At 43.2% G+C, this 20,154-nt stretch overlaps 1 protein-coding gene across 3 annotated transcripts in view; it reads left to right on the top strand.

Annotated features, from left to right (window-relative positions):
- Positions 1–2,116, top strand: part of SMOX (spermine oxidase) — a 71,183-nt gene extending 69,067 nt beyond the window's left edge. For all 3 annotated transcript variants that reach the window (XM_061583470.1, XM_061583468.1, XM_061583469.1), the window contains exon 7: positions 1,568–2,116. In XM_061583470.1, the coding sequence (XP_061439454.1) occupies positions 1,568–1,705 (138 nt within the window). In that variant the 3' untranslated portion in view covers positions 1,706–2,116. The remainder of the gene's footprint in view (positions 1–1,567) is intronic.
- The last annotated feature ends 18,038 nt before the right edge of the window (positions 2,117–20,154 follow it).

The raw sequence follows: 20,154 nt of genomic DNA, 5'->3' as shown, positions 1-20,154 counted from the left end.
TATCTTATGCCGAGTCAGGTCACTGGTCCTTCTAGCTCAGTATTGTCTACTCTGACTGGCAGCAGCTCTTCAGGGGTTCAGAGAGGGAATCTTTTCCAGCCCTACCTGAAGAAGCTACCGGGGGCTGAACATGGAACCTTCTGCATCCAAAGTAGATGCTCTACCCATTGAGCTGTGGCCTTTCCCCTGGTGCTGTTGGGGGTCATACGTTGCCAGCATGATCCACTGTTCTCCCCCCCCCCCCGTTTACTGAACCTGGTGTGTGTGCCTGCCTGCCTAGCTAGGGTTATTATCTTTTAAGACCGCTTTGGCTCCGCACCTCCTATGGAGAATCCTTCTTCAGTATATGGAGTATTCTCTGAAGATAATGGAGAAACTCCTGCTTTCGTGCAGTTCTGTGAGTGAGTGTGTTTGACTTGTGTCTTGTACGGCCTTTTACTCGTATTGCTTCTTGCTTTTTACTGACATTTTTTAAAATGGGTTTTATTTGTATACACAAACAAAAAGAATACAAAAGCAAATTACTGAAGTGTGAGAATAAAAAGAAACTATAAATTGTGTTTTAAATTGTATATTTGTTTTAATGTTTTTGGTTGCTGTAAACTGCCCAGAGAGCTTCGGCTATGGGGCGGTATGCAAGTGCAATAAATAAATAATATAAATACTCCCACCGATCACCTAATTCTTGAGCATAATATAATAATATATGTGTGTCAGTGTGTGTATGTCTTTCAGTTGGACAAAAAACCCTGATTTATGAAGTTTATAGCTAAATCATATCTGTCCCCCTTCTTTTCTTTTACAATTTCCAAGGTAATCTGTTTGGGAGTGGGGATGGGAAAATGCATGTACACAACAAAAGCCAACAATTAAATTATACGAATAAATTAGAGAAAGCACTTATTTTCAAAACATTACATTGCTATTGCCCCTTATGCTTTCCATATTTTCAAGTCTGCCAAAGGCAGGGGATAGCATATATCATTTTGAACAGGATATATAATAAAGGCATGGCATGTTAGATAAAAATCCCTTGGTTTACCTCTGTCTGTCATTAATTTGTGTGCAATATTTTTTTTTTCCACTGCAGTTTTCCATGCATTTCTATCAGCAGTGTAGTGGCACATTCAGAAGTGCAGGGTTCCTGCATGACAGTCACAATTACGTCCCTCCCATCCTTTTGCTTTGTTTTGCTGCTGGGTTGAGAATGAAATCTTTGTTAATGCTTTCTTCCACAACAACAGACATCCCTAGGAGCCACTCAGCACGAAAGGAGAGAGTCTTGTCAGACTGGCTCCAATCAGCAGGAAAGGACAAGGAAGTATGTTAGAAGACTCTTCTCAGTGGCTAACACACTCCCTTTTCATGCTGATTGGCTTGTAGGATGCTGGAGACATAGGGGCCCTAAGTAAAGGGTCTAAGACCCCCAGAGTCCCTGGACGACTACACCCCTGATTTCTACACCATAATGCTGTATTTCCAGACATTTTTATCTCCCTGAATACCATATTTTTTAACATGTGCTCCCTTTCCTCCCTCCCTTGCTTTCCTTGCCCTGGATCTCCAGCCTATGCAGGTGATGTTTTCGGGTGAGGCCACCCACAGGAAGTATTATTCCACTACCCATGGTGCTTTGCTTTCTGGCCAGAGAGAGGCGGCTCACCTCATCGAAATGTACCAAGACCTCTTGCAGTGCAGGAACTGAGAGGCCTGAACTTTCAGAAGAACCACTAACTCGTGATTCCTTTTATGGCTGTGTCTTTAAAGAAGTCTTTTTTTTCTGTCTTGCTTTTCTTTTCTCTTTTCTTTTTTTAAAAAACTAATACAATAAACATTTTTATCTTTTTATATATATAAAAAGTCTTAACGATTTTAACCTGTAGTTGGCTGATGGTAGTTTATTTCCATGTACTGTATTTGTTAACCGGAAAGGGGTGCTCTTCCTGTCTGGGTGAAAACTGTTTTTTCTTTTCTTTTTTTTGTGGGGGTGTATAATTTTAGCTTCTGACTGCACTTCTGGTGCTTCTTTTGGAGGTATTTCTCTATCCCCCCCCCAGCCCCTGGTATTGTAAGTGCCTTCTATATTTCAATAAATGTTGTAATAACCACTCTGAAATGTGTGATTCATTTTCGTTTCAGTGCAATTCATGCAGGAGTTTGTCCTACTGGATCCCACCCAGTTCAGTTTGTCCACTGCAAAGCCAAGACGTGGAATACGCCATGGTGGGCCTGTGAGACATCGGTTTCTTTGCAGAACTCAGTTTTGCAAGTTTCGCCTTGCCAAAACAAAAAACAAGAAGTTTACAAAAGCTACCAGCTTGCAAATGTCCCTGCTAGCCTGCCTATATGTCGTTGTGTTTCTCATACCTTGTAAAGCATTGCTGCCTGGTCACCTGGGATCAGGTGACTACTTAGGTGAGGGGGGTGAAGGGATCCTTGTAGTGGGTGATTCGATCATTCGGAACATAGACAGTGGGGTGTGTGATGGGTGTGCAGACCGCAAGGTGTTTTGCCTGCCTGGTGCGAAGGTTGCGGATATCGCCCGTCGTTTAGATAGTTTGGTAGACAGTGCTGGGGAGGAGTCAGTGGTCGTGGTGCATGCTGGTACCAACGACATGGGGAAATGTAGCTGTGAGGTCCTGGAAGCAAAATTTAGGTTGATAGGTAGGATGCTGAAAGCCAGGACCTCCAAGGTGGCTTTCTCTGAAATGCGCGCAGGACCAGCCAGACAGGCACTGCTTTGCAGTCTCAATGCGTGGATGAGACGATGGTGTCGGGTGAAAGGGTTTGGATTTGTTAGGCACTGGGGAACATTTTGGGACAAGCCGGGCCTGTACAAATGGGACGGGCTCCACTTGAACCAGAATGGAACCAGACTGCTGGCACTTAAAATTAAAAAGGTGGCAGAGCAGCTTTTAAACTGACTGAGGGGGGAAACCCGACAGGAGCTGAGGAAGGTCCGGTTCGGAATAAACCTCCCCCCTGGGATAAAGACCAAAGAAATGATGAAATTTTAAAAGGGGTAGGCCTAGAAGTAGGCATTGTGAGAGCAGAGACACAGGATATAAATTCAGAAGGGCAAAATTACCACAGGCCAAACAACAAGTGCCAAAGACACTTGAAGAGAGACACTGCTTACAAGTGCCTGTACGCTAATGCTAGGAGCCTCCGAACCAAGATGGGAGAACTGGAGTGCTTGGTCTTAGAGAAGAGCATTGATATAGTGAGCATAACGGAGACCTGGTGGAATGGAGAAAACCAGTGGAATACGGTTATCCCTGGATATAAACTATATTGGAAGGACAGGGAAGGACGTATTGGTGGCGGAGTCGCTCTATACGTGAAAGAAGGCATTGAATCCAGCAAGCTGGAAACCCCAAAAGAGGCGGACTCCTCCACAGAATCGTTGTGGGTGGTGATACCATGCCCCAGGAGGGATTTAATACTGGGAACGATCTATCGTCCCCCTGATCAAAATGCTCAGGGAGACCTTGAGATGAGATATGAAATTGAGGAAGCATCCAAACTAGGAAATGTGGTAGTAATGGGTGACTTCAACTACCCAGACATAGACTGGCTGCGTATGTGCTCCAGTCATGACAAAGAAGCAAAATTTCTAGATATTCTAAATGACTATTCCCTAGACCAGTTGGTCATGGAACCGACCAGAGGGACGGCAACCCTGGACTTAATCCTCAGAGGGGACCGGGACCTGGTGCGAGATGTGAGTGTTGCTGAACCGATTGGGAGCAGTGACCATAGTGCTATTAAATTAAACATACATGTAAATGGCCAATTGCCAAGAAAATCCCACACGGTCACATTTGACTTCAGAAGAGGAAACTTCACAAAAATGAGGGGATTGGTAAAAAGAAAGCTGAAAAACAAAGTCCAGAGGGTCACATCACTCGAAAATGCTTGGAAGTTGTTTAAAAACACTGTATTAGAAGCTCAACTGGAGTGCATACTGCAGATCAGAAAAGGTACCACCAGGGCCAAGAAGATGCCAGCATGGTTAACGAGCAAAGTCAAGGAAGCTCTTAGAGGCAAAAAGTCTTCCTTCAGAAAATGGAAGTCTTGTCCGAATGAAGAAAATAAAAAGGAACACAAACTCTGGCAAAAGAAATGCAAGAAGACAATAAGGGATGTTAAAAAAGAATTTGAGGAGCACATTGGTAAGAACATAAAAACCAACAAAAAAAAATTCTATAAATACATTCAAAGCAGGAGACCATCTAGGGAGGCGATTGGACCCTTGGATGATAAGGGAGTCAAAGGTGTACTAAAGAACGATAAGGAGATTGCAGAGAAGCTAAATGAATTCTTTGCATCTGTCTTCACAGTGGAAGATATAGGGCAGATCCCTGAACCTGAACTAACATTTGCAGGAAGGGATTCTGAGGAACTGATCTGCTAACTAAAATATGTAACTTGTCCCTCGGGTCCTCCTCCGTGCCTGAGGACTGGAAAGTGGCAAATGTAACGTCAGTATTCAAAAAGGGATCCAGAGGGGATTCCGGAAATTACAGGCCAGTTAGCTTAACTTCTGTCCCTGGAAAACTGGTAGAAAGTATTATTAAAGCTAGATTAACTAAGCACATAGAAGAACAAGCCTTGCTGAAGCAGAGCCAGCATGGCTTCTGCAAGGGAAAGTCCTGTCTCAGTAACCTATTAGAATTCTTTGAGAGTGTCAACAAGCATATAGATAGAGGTGATCCAGTGGACATAGTGTACTTAGACTTTCAAAAAGCGTTTGAGAAGGTACCTCACCAAAGACTTCTGAGGAAGCTTAGCAGTCATGGAATAAGAGGAGAGGTCCTCTTGTGGATAAGGAATTGGTTAAGAAGCAGAAAGCAAAGAGTAGGAATAAACAGACAGTTCTCCCAATGGAGGGCTGTAGAAAGTGGAGTCCCTCAAGGATCAGTATTGGGACCTGTACTTTTCAACTTGTTCATTAATGACCTAGAATTAGGAGTGAGCAGTGAAGTGGCCAAGTTTGCAATTCAATATAAACAAGTGTAAAATTATGCATATTGGAGCAAAAAATCTTAATTTCACATATACGCTCATGGGGTCTGAACTGGCGGTGACCGACCAGGAGAGAGACCTCGGGGTTGTAGTGGACAGCACGATAAAAATGTCGACCCAGTGTGCGGCAGCTGTGAAAAAGGCAAATTCCATGCTAGCGATAATTAGGAAAGGTATTGAAAATAAAACAGCCGATATCATAATGCCGTTGTATAAATCTATGGTGCGGCCACATTGGAATGCTGTGTACGGTTCTGGTCGCCTCATCTCAAAAAGGATATTATAGAGTTGGAAAAGGTTCAAAAGAGGGCAACCAGAATGATCAAGGGGATGGAGCGACTCCCTTACGAGGAAAGGTTGCAGCATTTGGGGCTTCTTAGTTTAGAGAAAAGGCAGGTCAGAGGAGACATGATAGAAGTGTATAAAATTATGCATGGCATTGAGAAAGTGGATAGAGAAAAGTTCTTCTCCCTCTCTCATAATACTAGAACTCGTGGACATTCAAAGAAGCTGAATGTTGGAAGATTCAGGACAGACAAAAGGAAGTACTTCTTTACTCAGTGCATAGTTAAACTATGGAATTTGCTCCCACAAGACGCAGTAATGGCCACCAGCTTGGATGGCTTTAAAGGAAGATTAGACAAATTCATGGAGGACAGGGCTAACAATGGCTACTAGCCATGATGGCTGTGCTGTGCCACCCTAGTCAGAGGCAGCATGCTTTTGAAAACCAGTTGCCGGAAGCCTCAGGAGGGGAGAGTGTTCTTGCACTCGGGTCCTGCTTGCGGGCTTCCCCCAGGCACCTGGTTGGCCACTGTGAGAACAGGATGCTGGACTAGATGGGCCACTGGCCTGATCCAGCAGGCTCTTCTTATGTTCTTATGATTGTGTTTCAGTTAGATGCTGCCCAAATTTGTGCTCCTCTGGTTCAGAATATCCATTTGTCCAGTGCATAATGCTTGCTTACATTACAGATTGAGCATTTTTTCTACCAAATGTTATCCTCTAGCCTGGATTGTAACCTGAGCTGGGCATCTGTGATGCACCTCCTTCCTTGTTGCCCTGAACACTTCAGTAGCAGCATCCAAGATGCCAGCAGCCCTGGAAAATATAATTTTCCCAGGGCATCCACGTCCTTTACATAAAAGTCCTTAGCGTCTGCTCAGGAAACTACATATCCCTGGGGCATCTCATAAGCATGCTCAGGAACATCCTAGGCATAAGGAGCCTTGGGACATGTAGTATGGATTCAAGCACCCTGGAGAGCTACGTTTTTGTGCTTGAGATGCTGCCATTTCAGTGTTCAAGGTGCCAGGATGGGGGTAGGAATAAGAAGCCTTTCAGGCCAGGTAAGTGAGAAAGGGGGGGGCTGGGTACAGGTGTATTTGTGGGGGGAAATGGAAATGGACTGCCTTCAAGTTGATCCCAACTTATGGCGACCCTATGAATAGGGTTTTCATGGTAAGCGGTATTCAGAGGGGGTTTGCCATTGCCTTCCTCTGAGGCTGGGAGGCAGTGACTGGCCCAAGGTGAGCTTCATGGCTATGTGGGGATTCAAACCCTGGTCTCCCAGGTCGTAGTCCTTAACCACTACACCACACTGGCTGAAGAGGGACATTTAACCTTCATTATGCTCCTGATGTTGTCATCGGGCACACAACGTAGTCTACATTTTTGAACTAGGCTTTAAATAAGCCAACCTATTGTTGGTTTTTTAAAAACAACAATAAGCAAGCAAAAGCTTTCTGATCTCTTCCTCTGGAAATGCATTCTGGGTTATAAGTAGTGATGGGCAATCTCGCCTAGGCTTGATTCAACATTGGGCTCAGCAAGTTGTTTTGGCCCAGGAAACTCCCCAACAGCAGGCGTGGGGAACTTTTGGCCCTCCAGATGTTGCTGAACTACAATTCCCATCCGCCCCAGCATGCATGGCCAATGGCCAGGGATGATAGAAATTGTAGTTCAGAAACATCTGAAGGGCCGAAAGTTCCCCATGCTGTCTCACGGCCTCCAGTGGCCCTGCTTCCATTCCCTTTTTACCAACTGCTTTTGTTATTGCATCCAGGAGACCAATAGAAATGTGAATCCCTTTGCTCTGGAAATGGAAGGTTGGTGCCTGTATTTGGGTATAAACTGTGTCTCTCTCGAAGGCTTAATCGCTGTTGCTAGGCTCAGAAGCATGGCAGGCAAATGGCTGCCTTCTGCAAATCTGGATAACACCTTTTATGACCCAGTCTTGTTTTGACTAGCTTGGATCCTGCAGCTGAAACACAAGCAGGGAGGCACCACACCCTTTGGGTTGCGTTGTATAGCAAGCTGATACGCTTTTCTGTGACTACCTTGCTCCACTTTCTGCAAGAAGACTAAACATCAGGCCAGGGAGATCGTTGCCAAAGTTTTGTGACATTTATGCTCTTCCTCTAGTTTTCTTGTTTATAGATCAGTAGCTTGAAAACTGCCCACTTGCATTTTACAGTCGTCATCTTCATAATCTGTTTATCCACCGCTTTCCCACAACACTATGCCTCAAGTGGCTCGCAACTATCGGATGAACAATAAGCATGACAATTCAGAACATATTAGGCACAATGTTAAATAATCATAATATCAGTGTTCGGTGAAACAATCCATACGACATTGTGCAAAACAATACCAATAAGCTAACCTCATTTAACGGCATAAACTAAACATTGTATAAAAACAATGCAAAAAAGCAACATCATTAAATAACTGAACTAAATGGAAAATGATATCAATGCAAAGATACGTGAATAGCATACAAAATGTTACCCTCTTCCAGATGATGCAGTGCATAGGCCAGAGGCAGCCCTATCTTGGGGCTGGCTGCTACTCTGGCTGCGGAAAGGAGCAGTTTTTGGACACCGCTAAGGAGCACCAGAGTGGGAGGCAGACAGATGGGACTAAGGGGACACAATCCTGAAGTGGGAAAGATTTTTTCAGTGAGGGTAACTTCTCGATGGCTTCTGCCCCGTATTAGCGTGCATGGGAGATTGGGGCCAGAGATCAGTGCTGTTTTGGTTTGCTGCCTTGGACATCAAAATGTCATGGACTGGTGTTGTCTGGAGCCACCCTTCCTCCCTGGCACCTTGAACACAGCAGTGGGAGCATCCCAGGGCTCCTGGGAAATGTAGTTCTTCAGGGTGTCTGCAGCTGGTTTGCAGTTACTATCTGAAAATACAAAAGCTGACTCTGACAGCCGGCTGCCTTAGGGAAGATCACCAGCAGAACATGGTGGTAATAGCTGCCCCTCTCCTGCATCCTAGTATTCAGACACATACCACCCCTGAACATGAAGCTGTCATGGGCTGATTGGCCCATTGTCCTTTTAAAAGCCCCATCCACACTAATGGCCATCCTCATGTCTTGCTCAATGAACCCCCTAATTTTGTGAAAATTAAGGATGGTGACAGTAACACTGTAGCTGGAACAGTTTGAACTGGAATCCTGAAGTGCAAAACCTGTGTGAACACAGCCTTTTATCGCTTAGAATAAGCAACACCTCCGTTGTGCCTGATGAAGGATTTTGTGTTGCTCAAAAGCTTGCATATTCCGGCACCAACATAAACAGTTCTACCTATTTTTGTATGGCACCATATACAACAATAGTTTTAAATGTGTATGGTATCAATAACAGTTTTAAATGTGAGAACTTTCTCCTTTCAAACTGAATGCTAGTAATAACCATCTCCATGTCGCATTGTCTGCACACAGCTCATTCGCTTCTTTTTGAAAAGGACAACTGTTGCCTCTTTAAAATGAAAAACAGAAATGAAAGTTTTTATCAGTGGTTATTAACATCTACAGCATTTTGAAGCTTCCTTGCGGCGCTCCCTTCATGTTCTCTTTCTCTCCCCCACTTTTCTTTTTGTATAAACAAATGTTTGCCAGGACACATGTTCCCATTTAACAGCACAAGGCAAATGTCAACAGCGAAATCTAAGCTATCTTAAGTAAATACATATGGAATGGCGAGAAGCTATTCAAGATCATCCCAATGTAGGCTGTGCAGTAAGAACTGGTAATATCTCCTTCAGACTTGCAATATGGTATATGAAGATTGTTTGGAAGCTGCAGATATACCAGCTGGATTGCAGAAGGACCATAGCTCAATGGTAAGAGCATGTGCCTTGCATACATAAGGTCCCAGATTCAATGCTCAGCATCTTCAGGTAGGGCAGGGGATGTCTCCTGCTTGAAACCTGGATAGCTGCTGAGCTAGATGAACCAGCAGGGGTGTAGTCCTCCAGGGTCTTGGGGGGATCTTAGACTCCTAACATTTATGGGAGCCAGGTCCCACCAGGGTCCCTATGTCTCCGGCATCCTATGAGCCAATCAGCATGAAAAGGGAGTGGGTTAGCCGCTGAAAATAATCTTCTAACATGCTTCCTTGTCCTTTCCTGCTGATTGGAGCCCATTAGAGTGAAAGGAGGTGAGTCAGCCACTGAGAAGACTCTTCTCAGTAGCTAACACTTTTCATGCTGATTGGCTCCTAGGGACATCTGTCATTGTGGGAGAAAACATTAACAAGGATCTCATTCTCAACCCCACAGCAAAAAAAGGGGGGAGAGGTGGCTGTGACTATCATGAAGGGATGCTGCACTTCTGAATTTGCCACTGCGCTCCTATGAACCAGTGGCCTGATTCAGTATAAAGCAGGTTCCTGGGTTCCTTACAGGGACAGGTTGTACAGAACATATTAGGCCAGTTTTGGTGCAGCTACACTGGCTGCCCATCCCCATTTCCAAGCACAAATCAAAGAGATGTTTTTAGCCTATAAATCTTGAAATGAGTTGGGACCTGGGGACACAACCTGGGGCCTGTTTCCGCATGAACATGCCTATCTGTTTAGATTAGGGATGGGTGAATCTGTCAGTCTTCAGTTCTCCACATGTTCCACTTCACATTGCAATTACTATCTTTTAAAAGTCTTCCTGAAAATTCATCAGCACTGTAGGTTGATTTTTTCCTGATATAACCTTTTGTATGCGGTTTTGCCTTATACACAATTTTGCAAGGGTCTGACGCAAATTTATTAAGAAAACATAAAAGGGGGGGGGACCGGAAAAAAGAGGTGAAAAAAATGAGAAAAAGAAAGGTATCCCTCCCCGTCAGCCCACATTAACAATATAACAAAAATGAATACTTGCATCTTAGTTTACACACGCAAATCAATATATGTCATCCAAATGTCTGAACAGGTATCCAAATGAAGTTGTTGTTTGCAGAAAGTATGTTCAGATGTAACAAGAAAAATGTATTAAGGTCTCAAGTGCTGAACAGATGGTGGGTATTTATCCTTCCAGGCTCGAAGTACAAATCTCTTAGCAACCAAAAGGGGTCATAAAATCAGTTTATGTTGCTGTTAATCCCCCTTTTACAGGAATCTAATCTTGAAGTACACCAGCATCCATAAGCATCCATTCAGACCATGGTATTCCCAATCTCTATGTATGGATGTGAAAGTTGGACAGTGAAAAAAGTGGATAAGAGAAAAATCAACTCATTTGAAATGTGGTGCTGGAGGAGAGCTTTGTGGATACCATGGACTGCGAAAAAGACAAATAATTGGGTGTTAGAACAAATTAAACCAGAACTATCATTAGAAGCTAAAGTGATGAAACTGAGGTTATCATACTTTCAACACATCATGAGAAGACCTGATTCACTAGAAAAGACAATAATGCTGGGAAAAACAGAAGGGAGTAGAAAAAGAAGAAGGCAAAACAAGAGATGGATTGATTCCATAAAGGAAGCTACAGACCTGAACTTACAAGATCTGACCAGGGTGGTTCACGACAGATGCTCTTGGAGGTCGCTGATTCATAGGGTCGCCATAAGTCGTAATCGACTTGAAGGCACATAACAACAAGCATCCATAAATATCAAGAATTTTGCCAATGCAAAGTCAATATGGCCAACAACTTCAGACCAAAAAGAAAATAACAAAGTCAAAGCAATTTTCCCCTATGTAACGCATATTTTTATGTTATTTTCACTAATATCTGCATTTTTATGCACACTATGCCTGAGTATATGAATTTTTGTACATGTTACTTGGCTGCAGATCTCCATTGCAAAATTCAGAGAAGAGCAAATTTTGAAGGATGGCTGTTTCAGCTGCCATATTTTGGGGGGAAAGTTTTGCTGTTAAAAGTGAATTGAATTGAATTACTTCCCCATCCCTAATTAAGGACACCCTTAGAGGCACTGTTCTGGTTTTTTTCTGTCTGAAGAAAGATGCGGAGCAATGAGCCGTTTCAGTTGTGGCACCCAAATTTTGTAATCCCCTTCCCAGTAAGGTTTGCCTGGCACCATTTTTATTTTATTTTTTTTATTTTTTAGACGAGTGAAACCATTTTTATTTGCCCAGGTTTTTAAGTTTTGTGCTTAGTTTATGCTGGATCTTTTAACTACCTGCTGTAATTTGTGTTGCATTGCCTTGTAGTGTGTGTTTTTACGTTCCGTTTTGTAAGGCAATCTGAGAGTGATGACTGGTGAGTGCTAATCACTGGATGCATTAATGTTTTCAACTGTGATTGCACTTTACAATGTCTTTTTAAATGCTTTTCTTTTCTTGTTGTTAAATTTTGTTGTTGATGTGTTTGTCATCCTGAGCTCCTTTGGGAAGATGTGGGGGATATATATTCAACAAATAAATAAGTAAATAGTAAATGTTTTAAACAAATAAAACTGGGCTAGATTGGGAACTCTGGGGCATTAAATGCTGCTTTTTAAAGGTGAGCAACAGCAGATTTCAACAGTGAGTTCATCATCCTTCAGCCACAATGGTCCCTAGTGCAATTTACCATGGCCAAACAATATCCTTCCAGTAAGATAACTATGCAGTAAAAGGAAAGAAAGACAGCAATGAAGAGCAGTAGTTAGAGCAATTTAAGATTCAGAAGTTAAAAAAAGCATGTGGGAATTTAAAAAAAAGGCTTAGCCTGACACTGAAAAGATAGCAGAGCAGATGATGGCCAGCAAGCCTGCCTAGCCAGAGAGTGGGGGTGCAACCTCCATGCTGGTTGTGTCTCTGCACACCACCTGCCTTGCAGCAGCACTTGGAATTAACTCATTCAATTTAACAAATTTCATTGAATTAGTTCAAAAATCTCTGAACTACACCTGCAAGCAATTCCCATAATTGCCAGGTGAACTGCACAAGTTCATTTTAGGTTAGAACTTTGAACGATTTCTACTTCATCTTTCAGGTTCATTTTCTTACATGTATTTTATAGAGTCTTTGGATGTATAAGCTTAAATATCAAAACTGTTGGGAAAAATAAATGATACAGTTGACTATTCCACTGTGCATGCACGTTTTCGTAGTCTTCTAAAATACATTTTATACTTCAGCACGGCAGCTTGTAACATTCTGAATGTTGAGATACGTGTGTGTTGCCAAGGATTGGCTGGATGAACTTGAACTGAGTTGTGAATTGAACTAGTTCATTTTGTAAAGCGGCAAACGTGAACTGTAATTGGTTCCTTTTTAAAATGAGCTTTCTAAGTTCTGCCTCACATGGTGGGGCACCCTGAGGAGAGCCTGCACTGATGACCTCAGGATGTGACCTTCCCTACTCCAGCCCTAGCCCCTCTATTATCTGAAAGTCTCCACCCCTTCTCTCATGCTGATATTGTTGCTGTTGTTTGATTTATATCCTGCCCTTCCTCCCAGCAGGAGCCCAGGGCAGCAAACAAAAGCACTAAAAACATTAAAACATCATAAAAACAAACTTTAAAACACATTAAAACAAAACATCTTCAAAAATGTTACTTAAAAAAAACTATCAAAACATCTTCTAAGATTAAAAACATTTTAAAAAAGAGTTTACATATTAAAAAGCAATTCCAACATAGATGCAGACCTTATCTAAGGTCTCAGCTTAAAAGGCTTGTTGACAGAGGAAAGTCTTCAATAGGCGCTGAAAGGATAATATGTATGCCTCTAATTTCCTTTTAGAGGACTCTGTGTGAGGCCACCTCTCTTACTTCTTTCAGATCCTTTCTCTAAACTCGTATTTGAAGATTTTGGCACAAACGTTGCCAATCTGGTGTCTGTTGCCACAGTGGTGGCCCTCGAGGTCTTCGCCTGGTGGATGGATGAGAATTTTGATTCAAGCCAAATCTATCAAATTTGCACTTTCTGAAACAATATGAGAACTGAAACACAGCCAGAATTTACACATTAGAATTTTACAGTGCAATTTGCCAGCCAATGTTTACAAAAATGCATATGTTAGGGGAAGTATGCAGAAAAATTAACGTGTGTGAAAATAAAATGAATTATATGATGAGAAATGGTTCGCAAAAATACGTGTACTTTAGTCAAAACTGCCTGCAGAAAGGTGTTTATTTGGAGAAATTCACACTAAAATGCTGGAGAATTTTCACGAGGATTTTTTTGCGGGGAAAATTGCAAATTGCTGCAGAAATGTGGAGATCTAAATTGGAAAAATAAGAAACAGAGAGAACAGAAATTGAGAGATAATTCCACCCCTAGTGTCTAGAAAGCCCTCCCACTTGCTGCCTCCTTACTGAAGGTGCTGAAGCACTTTGGGCAGCTCCTTGGAAGTTCGGACTAGAACCCGGAGTGGATTCCTCTGCCCCCACTCACATGGAGCTGCCAGCCACCACTGATCCCAAGAGCCAGACACAGGGCCGAAGGGTCACTTCTGGCCTCCATCCCTGATAGACACTGATGGAGCTATACAATAACAACAACATGGGTAGGTTGGTGTGGGCACAGGTGTTCTTTCAAGCGCCCAAGTCCTAAACCATGTGATCCTAGTTTTCCTGCCTTGATGCCCTTAGGGGGAAAGGACAAGATTCAGATGCAGCATCAGATATACGCTTAACTTTGTCTTGCTATTCACTGATTCATGCTGTCCCACACCCCACCCTTGCAAGTAGCCTGACATTCTTTTAACAGTCTGCACTGTGTCATTAGCACTGTGTCATTACAATAAATAAATACAATAAAATAAATAAATTAGCTGAACTGTGTTCAGTTTCCTGAATACAACTCTGCTCTTAGACTCAGGGGTCGTATGTCTCCAGCTGTGCTAAATTTAGCAATTGTTTACAAGCAGGCATGTAAAATTAGATGCTTTGGAGATTGAGGAGGAGTGTGTGTGTGTGTGTGTGTGTGTGTGTGTGTGTGTGTGAGAGAGAGAGAGAGAGAGAGAGAGAGAGAGAGAGAGAGAGCTCACAGCCAGAAGATGCTGGTGGTGATTAGCATTTATGTCCCATTTCTGGGAATGCACTGAACACTCTATTATTACATGTATACCCCCTCTTTCCTCCATGGAGCTCAAGGCAGTGCACCAAGTTCTCTCCCTCTCTATTTTATCCTCACAACAACCCTGTGAGGTAGGTTAGACGGGCTGACCCAAGTTCAGCTTCATGGGGATTTGAACCCTGGTCCTAATCCAATACTCTAACCACAGTACCACACTGGCTTTACACAATCTTGGTTATCCATACAACAATCTGGTAAGGTAGGCCTTGGGTATGATGCACAATGAGTTGGGAAGCAGGGGCATTTGCTATTCTGCCAAGCAGGCAACAAAATGTCTTGGGCCAGCCCTATATTTGACCAAAAGTATTTTCTCCCCCTCGGTCATGTAGAAATAATTCAAGTCAAACTCCCCCTGATTTACCAATGTAAATGCAGACTTGGCACATCCTTGAATGGCTGCGGGCCTCCCAACCCCTGTCAAAACTGGGGTGTTCTGTCAGTGGATGGGCAGATGAAGTTTATTCTCATTCTCCACAATGTCTGCAGCAGGGATGGGTAATGTGTGGCCTTCCAGATGTTGCTACAATACAACTCCCATAATGCCTTGCCATTGGCTGTACTGGCTGGGGTTGATGGGAGTTGGAGACCAACAATATCTGGAGGGCCATATGTATCCCATCCTTAATCTATAGGATCCATTGTAAGGGCACAGAGGATGCTGTGAAATCAGTTTTGAAGCCCCCTGGGGTCCCGCTGAGGAAGATGGCGAAAACCTTCACCAGAACAGTAATCTTCACCACTCGCATATTTTTATTTTTGAAAAAATATCCAGCCCTGCCTATTCCCACATCTGCTCACCTGATGTGTGTAGGGAATAGGGATGAGTGAGAATTTCAAGCCGAATGTATCAAATTTGCACTTTGTGAAACAATAAGAACCCAAACACAGCCATCCTTTGAAATTCACACTTATTCACATTTTGCAATGCATTTCTCCAACCAGCTGATGCTTACAAAGAGTCATGTATTAGGGGAAAGTGTGCGTAAAAAAAGAGTATATGAATGAAAATAAAGCTCAGACGTGCATTATATGACGAGAAATGGCTTGCAAAAATGTGTACATTGGTCAAAACTGCCTACAAAAATGCTGGAGAATTTGCATGAGGATTTTTATAAACTGCAAATTGCTGCAGAAATGTGGCAAACTGAATTCCAGATTGTATAAATGAGATACTGAGGGAACTGAAATTGACATATCTTTCCATCCCTAGTAGGGAGTGGGGGAGGTTCTTGGGTGGTGATGGGGCATGCTTAAGGCCACGTATTGTGACATCACAGGTTGTAGGGATGAGGTGGGCTTTGAAGAGGGGTTCTGAGATGAGACCTCTGTGTGAGGCTGTTCTCAGGCTTTTAATGCCCTGAACCCTCAATTTATTTGTTTATTTTATTATTTCATTTATATCCCACCTTTCTTCCAAGGAGCTCAAGGTAGCTTACAAACATGGTTCTCTCTCCCCATTTTATCCTCACAACAACCCTAGAAGGTAGGTTAGGGTGAGGGACAGTGACTGGCCCAAGATCATCCAGGTCCAAGGCCATCCAGTGAGTTTCATGGCTGAGCAGGGATTTGAACTCTGGTCTCCCAGGTCCCAGTCTGACACTCTAACCTCTACACCTCAGAGTGACTTCATAATAAAACAGCAACAGTTAAAAATAATTATATGTATAAAAACAATAAATCCAATAAAGATAAACACTGTGTTTCAATAGATAAGCTAACCCACCAGGATCTGCTGATGTTTTATTAGTGCGTTTTTTAAAATTATGGATACTTTTTCTGATTTTACTATAGTTGTATATAGCCTTGATATATTTTGTGAAAGTGTGCATTTAAAAATATTTCAGAAAAATAAAATAAAAGACTGGGATCAAAATCTCTGCTTAAGAGGCTTGTTAAAAAAGGAAGGGCTTCGATAGGAACCAAAAGGACACTAGAGATGGTGCCAGTTGGATATGGAATGGGAGAGAGTTCCTAGGTGCCACCACGCTAAAGGCCCAATTCCTATATCATAAGGAGTGGGCCTCCGGATAGGATGTTACATGCAGGCTGCCCTCCCTTGCAGAGTGCAGTGATTGGTAGGGGCATGTAGGGGGAGTGAGGCAACCTTTTTGGTATCCTGTTCCCAAGCTCTGTAGGGCCCTGAACACCAGAATCAACACTATGAACTTGGCACATTGACTCCTTCACAGCCTCTCCTCTTAAGGGGAGGGGGATCTTTCCCAAACCCATCAAATGTCATGCATGAAGGAACTGATTGGCAGGTGGCAACATGTATCCTTGTGTCTTGTGGTGTCTTAAAAGCTAACAGAGAGCAAAAGCAGTATCCTCAGTGCTTAGTTTAGAACAGAGTGGGACCAAATGGCCACCAAGTGCAAGAGATCCAAGCACGGCTCAGGGATTCTGCCCTTGCGTATTTAACATCACATAAGCTGGGCCATGGGCAGTGGCCTCCTCTACGGCACCCCCATCACGTGGGACCTCCGTGTGTCGTAGGAAAGGATACATTCCTAGTGGGGGAGGTCTGAAGCGGGTTAAGTCTGCTCTACATGTGTGCACTCCCTGTACAATTTAGAAACCTGATTGCACAGGGCTTGCAAGCGTGCGGGACTTATATGCATGGGTCTCCCCCCTCTCCACATGCATGGATGGTGGGGTACAGATGGGGCTAGCAAGTGCAGCCCTGCTGTGCCTCTCATGCCACTGTAATTGTGTGGTGCCTGTATAAGGCTACATTAGACAATGAGAAAATCTGTCAATTTTGTTCTCTCTGTTGCTCATTTTTCAGTTCTTAACTTCAGTTTGCCGCATTTTTGAATCAGTTTGCGATTAAAACAAAATCTACAAAAGTCTGTATGTATTTTAGTGCTCATTTCTCCAAACTGGCATCCAATTTTGCCTAATATGCACTTCCCCCCCCCCAAAAAAGTGTTAAAAACAATGCCTTTTGTACCTCCTTTCAATAATATATTTTTGTGCACACTTTCCCCTAATATAACATGATTTTTTTTGGTTGGCCAACGTCATCACAACATTCTTAGAAGTGCAGATTGCAAAGGACAGCTACATTTTAGTTTGCATATTTATTTGGGAAGTGTGTGTGAGGTGAATTTGCATTAAAATGTGAACTGAAATGAATTTCTCCCCTATCCCTAAACTACAATCTATGACATTTTCATGCATGTCACAGACTATTCCTCTTTCATTTCTCTGCTTTTACCTTTTCTGCCAACAAAGGATAACTTTTCAGGAAGCAGCTCTTGTCCATGAAAGTTTTTTGCCACAATAAATTGGTTAGGCTCTAAGAAGCCCGCACGACTCTTACATAGCGATTTCTGTGTGTACCTTTCAGTAACTGGTTCAAAAGTGAACAAATGCTGCCATCTTGTGTGTGCAGGAATGAATGAATTGTTTCCTGGAGCTTGTTTGGCAGGGGGGAGAGGAGGGGAGAAGAACTGGCCACGTATACCAATTGGTGATTATCCCAAGGTCACAGAGCATGTAGCAGTTACTTGCTCTCAAGTACGAGGGGTCTGTATCCTTGGAGAACTTGCAGTCCTAAATATAAGGTAGCACCCTTTAAACCCCAGATGAACGTCTGAGCATAGGATGACTTAGCTTGATTGTTTGACCATAGTGAAAATGTGGAATTCGCTCCCACATGCTTGTATTTACTGAATATGTGTGTTTTATGTGCCAAAATAAAAGTGTTAATAATAACATAAAATCTGAAAGGAACCTCAAGTACAAATATAAAATATCTGCTGAGTAGTTAGCAACTTCTCAAGCTCTCAGAGCTCAAACATTCAGACGGGAAATATTCCATCACAAAATTCACAGAAGAAAAGTTCAGTTCCAACCTAGCTGAGTCTTTCCTTATGCCCAGAGATCAGGCAAGCTGATCAGCCCCTAAGTGGTCAGTTGAAAATTGAGTTCTGGAGATGCTATCAATCATGTTAATCTTATCAGTTTTATACGTAAAAATTTAATAAAAAGTGCAGAAATCCTGTGAAGATATGGGGGGAGGAAACATTCATTTTGCCATTATCTATGATCTTTAGATGAATGGAAAGCAATTGTTGACTCTGTGGGCAACAGCAACACAGCACAAAAAGGGGCCCTTCCCAATGAGTTAAGAACATGAAAAGTGTCCTGCTGGATCAGTGACCAACCCAAAGCCCATAGGAAGCCTGTAAATGGAACCCCAGTACAACAGCACTCTCCCCATGTGTGATTCCTAGCCTTATCTTCCATGAATTTGTATAAGAACACAAGAAGAATCTACTGGATCTGGCCATCCTGTTTTCCCAGCGGCCAACCATATGCCTATGGGATGCTTGCAACCAGGACCTGAGTGCCACAGTGCTCTCCAAGAGGTCCTCCACCTGTGTTCCAAGGAAATTACTGTGGGCAAATGATTGAAATGAATTTGGCTTGACAAGGATAATAACCAGGAGAAAATGTCATGTACTCTGGTGTAGTGGTTAGAGTGTTGGACTACGACCTGGGAGACCAGGGTTTGAATCCCCACACAGCCCTGAAGCTCACTGGGTGACCTTGGGCCAGTCTCTGCCTCTCAGCCTCAGAGGGAGGCAATGGTAAACCCCCTCTGAATACCGCTTACCATGAAAACCCTATTTACAGGGTTGCCGTAAGTTGGAAGCGACTTGAAGGCAGTCCATTTTTTCACTCTCAGGTCGTGATGATGTGGTGGTGGCAGCGACCTTGGTCAAGGCTTGGGGTGACTCAGAAGTGACAATTAGGATCACTCCTGCATAAAGAAAGAAATCCACACGGCAACTAACAATGTGGACTAGTTAATGTATTACAGTTGGAAAGAAACAGGAAGTATTTTCTTCCTGCGTGAATCATGCAGAGAAAGCAGGCTGGTATAGGATTTGTACATGCCTTGTGCAAGGATTGAAAAAGCCCTGTCAGAGTAGACCAGGGTCGCTTCCACATGACCTGTACAGTGAGCATGCATCCTGAGTTGTTTGGGTGTGCGTGTGTTACAGAACACCGGATGTTTGTTGAGCATCCAGTCAGATTTGTTTGCAGGGAGGCTGTACAATGGCATGTCAAGCAGTTGTGATCCCGCATTTTCCAGTGCATTTTCCTGCCACAAAAGTCCAATCTGTTTGAAAGCAGGGTTGTTGAACAAAAGTGCCAAATCCACATTAATTGTGCAACCTGAATTTGCCAGTGTGCTATTTAATCCCACCCGCGAGGGCCACATTCACACCATTCATTTAAAGCATTATTATTCCACCCTAAACAGTCATGGCTTCCCCCAAAGAACCCTGAGAAGTCTAGCTTGATATTACGAGTACTGAGAGTTGTTAGGAGACTCCCAATTCCTTTCACAGAGCTGTAATTCCCAGAGTGGTTTAACAGTCAATCACTCTTCCCAGGGAACTCTGGGCATTGTAGCCCTGTGAGGGAAATAGGGAGTCTCTGCTAACAATTCTCTGCACTCTTAAACGATGCTTCCCAGGATTCTTTGGGGGAAGCCATGACAGTTTAAAGTGGCATAACAGTGCTTTATGGTATGGTGTGAATGCAGCCTAGAAGCACTGCAAGAGTCCAGTTAGCCCAGCCTTCCCCAATCTGGTGCCCTCCAGATGTTTTGCACAACAACTCCTATTACCCAAAGCCAGCCTCCCTTAGGCAACCTTTAGGCTTCCAGAAGTTGCTGGATGACAACATCCATCATAGCAGACTGTTGACAATGCTGGTTTCGGCTACTGGAAAGTGGAGTCCAGCAACATCTTGAGGGCCACCGGTTGCCCACCCTGCTATTCAGGATG

The sequence above is a fragment of the Rhineura floridana genome, chromosome 9 (genome assembly GCF_030035675.1).
Source record: "Rhineura floridana isolate rRhiFlo1 chromosome 9, rRhiFlo1.hap2, whole genome shotgun sequence".
Lineage (NCBI taxonomy): Eukaryota > Metazoa > Chordata > Lepidosauria > Squamata > Rhineuridae > Rhineura > Rhineura floridana.
The sequence above is the reverse complement of the archived record's forward strand: the minus strand, read 5'-3'. Positions and strand labels throughout refer to the sequence as shown.